This window comes from Cyprinodon tularosa, unplaced genomic scaffold (assembly GCF_016077235.1).
Source record: "Cyprinodon tularosa strain WSP-4 unplaced genomic scaffold, ASM1607723v1 ctg232, whole genome shotgun sequence".
NCBI classification, from domain to species: Eukaryota; Metazoa; Chordata; class Actinopteri; order Cyprinodontiformes; family Cyprinodontidae; genus Cyprinodon; species Cyprinodon tularosa.
In genome coordinates this window covers 1,056,818-1,061,470 of record NW_024038870.1, presented here as the reverse complement: position 1 = coordinate 1,061,470, position 4,653 = coordinate 1,056,818, and the positions used below count along the sequence as shown (strand labels likewise).

Below are 4,653 nucleotides of genomic sequence, written 5' to 3'. Positions count from 1 at the left end.
TCCAGTTTGGCTCTGTAAGTTCTGAAACTCATGAGAAATGTGTTGCAAAAGTTCTGTTTGCAGCAGTTAGGTTCTGAAGAGTTCTGACTCATCCTTGATGGTTCTGGGGATCTGGTTTCCCTGGGGCCTGCATCTCCACTGTGGGCCACAGTGGGCCCCAGCTTTGAGAGCAGGAGCAAAAGCAGGCTGGATCAGACGAGGGAGAAAAAGAAAAGGCAAAAGAGAAAGAATCCTGTGTGCTCTGTGGTTTTGTTCTGCCCTCACAGAGGGGGGTAGGTTTTCACACCTCTGTGACTTCCATGTGACTGCTTTGGCTGAAAAAGGGGGGCTGCTGAAGTCCCCCAGCTGTTATTCACCAAAGCTGCGTTTTCTTCTCTAGTCATCCTATCAGGATGAAATATGGACACTGGTTCCCACTGTCCAAAAAGTATGATCATGGCAAATGGCATAACATTCCCCCTTTTTGATCTGGAAATAAAAGATGCAGTTCTTTGTTTTCAGATCAACAAATAAGTCCATAAAGCCATGATATCTGGAGCGGTGATGAGTCAGGTTCCTGTTGGCAGGAAGAAAGTTCATTTAGGGTTCATATCTTCTCCAGTGTTTGTCCCTGGATGATTTGTTGCAGGTCTGGCAGAAGCTGACCCTATCTTATCATAAAACAGTTCATTTTCTCCAGAGGTTTTGCATCTGGTTGAAGCAGGTCTGGCAGGAACGTCTGACCCTGATACACAAATATATAAATTCCAAACAAAATTTCCTAACACCTTCATGATGCTGTTGTTCAACCTTCATCATTTCTCAAGTTGTGAAACAAAAGAAAGAAAGGATTAAACAGGTTAAAGTAAGTTAGAAATGATCAGGAACTATCATATTCTTGGATATGATAAGTTTTACCATTAGCTTGGAATTGTAGTACTTTGTGATTGGTCAGAGAAGCCAGTAGCTCTGTAAGAACTGTTTTGCAGATCAGTTCTAAGTTTTCTTTTGTTGTTGTTTCTGTAGCTTGTTGATACCCCCCTTTACCAGTGTAAACCTTTGGTTTTGCATTGTGATGTGAAGGCTTATGACCTTTATCTGGGGGTTCAGGTTTTCGTTCTCTCAAGTAATTAATTCCTTCATCTTGGTGAACCACTGGGGAACTGAATCTGTGTCTGTTTCTGGTCCTGTTCTTTGTTTGAAGGTTAAAGACTCTAAGCTTGCTTTGAAATCTATCTGATTTGAGACGTATTTCCCAAACAAGCTGAGCATATCTGCGAGTTTCCTGAATAGAAAGGTTTTCTATCCTGCAATGCATTGCTACATCATATCGTACATTTTCATGTAGATTTTGGATGAACAATGCTTTAAATGTGGGATCTTCTTCGTCAATATCTGGAGAACTGCAGCCCTCAAAATAAACCTGTCTCAAGCGAAAGTAATATTCTCTGGGTGTTTCATGTTCTCCTTGGAGAACTAAAGATGCCTCAAGCGTTGCTAACGCCGGATCTCTGTAACCAGAATATTCTTCTCTTAAGGTTTGACAAAGAGCTGAATAACTTTCTCTGATTTTTGGAGGAAGAGATTTTATGAAAACATGGACGCTTCTAGCTGTTGTTTTCCAAATCAGCTTCAATTTCTCATGAGAAGAAGGAAATGGCAAGTCTTTCAGACAGTGCTCAACTTCTTGCAGATAATCAGCTATGTTTGAGTGTTGACTTTCTGGGTCAAAAATATCAATGTCTTTGGCCAAGGATTCAAGTTGTTGAATTCTATGGTCACTCGGTGGACCTGGCCCGTCAGGAAGCTGGTTCTGCTCATTAAGTGGTGGGGGGTTTTGAGCTAACCTTTGATGACACAAGGGAGACTGGTTCTCCTCAGAGTTTTTCAAGGTGTGAACTTTGGCACTTGATGCTCGGTCAGCGGAGTGTGAGTCAGAGATTGGTTTGCATGGTTGTCCTTTGCAAAATTTTAAACTGCTTGAGTTTACCAAGTGATCTACTTGTTTCTCTCTGTCTGCAACACTACTTTGACTTTGAACATCTTCAGATCTATTTAGTGTTAACTCAGAGTTTAGAGACTTTGTATCTGCTTCAGGAACTGTTCTCCCTTCGACTGGGGTGACCTCCTGCTGATTCAAAGTCTGCTTGCTTTGTTTATTGCATAGCTCCTGAGAGAGGAGGGTCACCTTTTGTTCTGAGGCATGGTCAGTCTGGCCGCATGGGTCTTTGATCTTGTCAGCTCCTGACAATAAAATGTTTGCAGCACTTACTCTGTGGCAGATCATCTGATATTTGGCTTCTAACTCAGAGTACTGTTTAGCTTTTATTTGGTATTTAAGCTGATAAAGTAGCGTGAGCTCACAGAGTACATCTGTTATCAGAAAGTTTCCATTTGGGTTTTGAATTAAGTTACTTAATTCTTGAATCTTTTCTTCACATAGGCTGAGGTTAAAATTGTTTAGGTTATCCTGCTTTTCTGAAGATAAGTGGATAAGCTTTTCAACAATTTGTTTCTGTTTCTCTATGCCTATGGAGTCAATGATGTGCCCAGAATTGAGGATGTTTGGATCCATTTTCAGCTGATGGCACAAAAACACAAGTTATGAAGAAATTTCAAAAGAACACAATCCAGTCAGTACCCACTATACTTGTATATTTACATACACATATTGTAAGGACTTATTTTTATGTGTGTAGAAACGGGTCACAGGTTATCTTTAAACCTGTGATATCAAAGAAACACTTTTCTTTCAGTGTTAGAAATGCTACACCTTGTTTAGGATTTACCAGCTATTTTAGCGCATGCTTTACCTGTCTCTGAGGATTTATAAGCAGTTTGGCGCAAAGCTTACCTTTTAAGGACTTACAAGCAATTTTGCTTATGCTTCACCTTTTTCTGTGATATCAAAGAAACACTTTTCTTTCAGTGTTAAAAATGCTATACCTTGTTTTAGGATTTATGAGCTATTTTAGCGCATGCTTTACCTGTCTCGGAGGATTTATAAGCAGTTTGGCGCAAAGCTTAACCTTTAAGGTTTTACTAGCAATTTAGCTTATGATTCACCTTTCTTTAAGGGATTTTAAGCAATTTAATTTGAATCCACCCCCTTTTGGTCGGGTAGGACTACAGATTAACTTACGTTAAATCTGGCAACAAATCTTGTTCTACACAATATAAAATAAGTGTTTAGGAGTCTTATTAGACTAATAGACAAAGGGATTTAGGTTAAATTTCGAGGCATCTAACCTATTTTGGACTGGAGGTGACTTTGAAATAGCATAACTTGGGAGTTTTCATTTTTGGGATGTGGTTATTGAAACCACAAATGGCAGCATCTAGTTATAGATGTGCATAAATTTTGGTCGAACGATAAGACTAACTTGGTAGTTAAATCTTTTAGTTTTAGTTGGACCAAAGTGATCAGATTGATTTGAATCATCTGAGTTTTGCTTTGAAGTAAAGTTGGTTATCACTAGCTGAAGAGATATTTTGGAGTTATTAGATGTTGTTAAATTTCTATATTTTGATTCTCCAAGAATGTCAAAGGTTATATTTTCTTCTCATATAAGCTAAGACATTTAGTATTGGATTGTTAAGTTGTGAGTTTAAGATTTCATTATTGAGTGGTGAGAGCTGATGTTAATGCTTTCACACGGTTTTCAATAATGGCTCTAAGTTTATTCTCATATATGTGCAGAATAACTGTTATATTCGATGACCACCAAACTGAGACACCAATTAAATGTTACATTCAATGAGCCCAGTAGCATGGTACGCTAAATAAATGTTACAAATAATGGGCCCAGCAATCAGGGACGCCATATTTATGTTGTGATTCTATAGTTAAATTCTATTCCCAGCCCGCTGGGAATTTATGTTTCTGATACTTTAAGATGTTTATTGCCCTCCCCTGTAGGGGTGGTAAAATATCTTATTTAATCAGATATTATTTCAGCTGTTATATACTGTTTATGACACACAGTCCTACTAACTGTGTGTTAGAACAATAGATGAAAGAGTGATTCGAGCACTAATCATGGTCAAACAGTTATTTCTGCACATACATGGAATAAATTCACCACAACTTCTGTTCAAAATATAAGATTTTATTAATAAAAATCATTCAGCTCCACGTCAAACATATTTCAGTTTAACACTCTCAACTAAGACTAGTAAAACTCAACTAAACTAAACTAACTACTATGTACAAAGAGGAAGGGGAAGACGGTTGAAAACCATATTACAGTTTAAGATGGATTCTGTGTTTGAAACCAAAGTTTATCTGGAAGAATTTGGGATGTGATCAAATTAGCTTTTCACTAATTTTAAGGACATTGGAATGTTTTCAGACCAATTCACAATGCAAATCCATGAGGTGAATAAAACATTATTTGGCCAAATAATGTTCTATTGAATGATTTGCTTAATCAAGAACCAATAACCTTTAGCTAAATGATTCTTTACCCTCTTTGAAATAGCTAGCAGCGAATAGACATCAGGATTCCACTAAATGACTCTTGGTCAGACTTGGTATTGGAAATGTAATGAGCATCTGAGGAACACATGAACACTAATGTTACATCAGTGTTTAAATCCTTAGTGAATAAAGCTTGTCTAAGCTTTAGCAACAGCTCAACACATATTCCTGTAGCATAGCGTAGCATGCAGTCC

At 37.9% G+C, this 4,653-nt stretch overlaps 1 protein-coding gene across 2 annotated transcripts; it reads right to left on the bottom strand.

Moving 5' to 3' along the window:
• Positions 1 to 367: 367 nt before the first annotated feature.
• LOC119784708 lies at positions 368 to 3,928 on the bottom strand. Of its 2 annotated transcripts, none has more exons than XM_038286904.1 (2): positions 1,117 to 3,928; positions 368 to 1,071 (listed from the first exon to the last, which is right to left on the bottom strand). In XM_038286904.1, exons 1-2 carry the CDS (start codon positions 2,552 to 2,554, stop codon positions 860 to 862), a joined length of 1,650 nt encoding a protein of 549 aa, XP_038142832.1. In that variant the 5' UTR covers positions 2,555 to 3,928; the 3' UTR covers positions 368 to 859. The 2 variants fall into 2 exon arrangements, with proteins under 2 accessions (XP_038142832.1, XP_038142831.1); XM_038286903.1 differs by having other exon boundaries at positions 368 to 2,833; positions 3,009 to 3,928.
• Between the last annotated feature and the right edge of the window lie 725 nt (positions 3,929 to 4,653).

Bases quoted from the DNA above. Each gene is read 5' to 3' on its own strand.
- LOC119784708 (XM_038286903.1), bottom strand. From the start codon at position 2,554: ATGGATCCAAACATCCTCAATTCTGGGCACATCATTGACTCCATAGGC.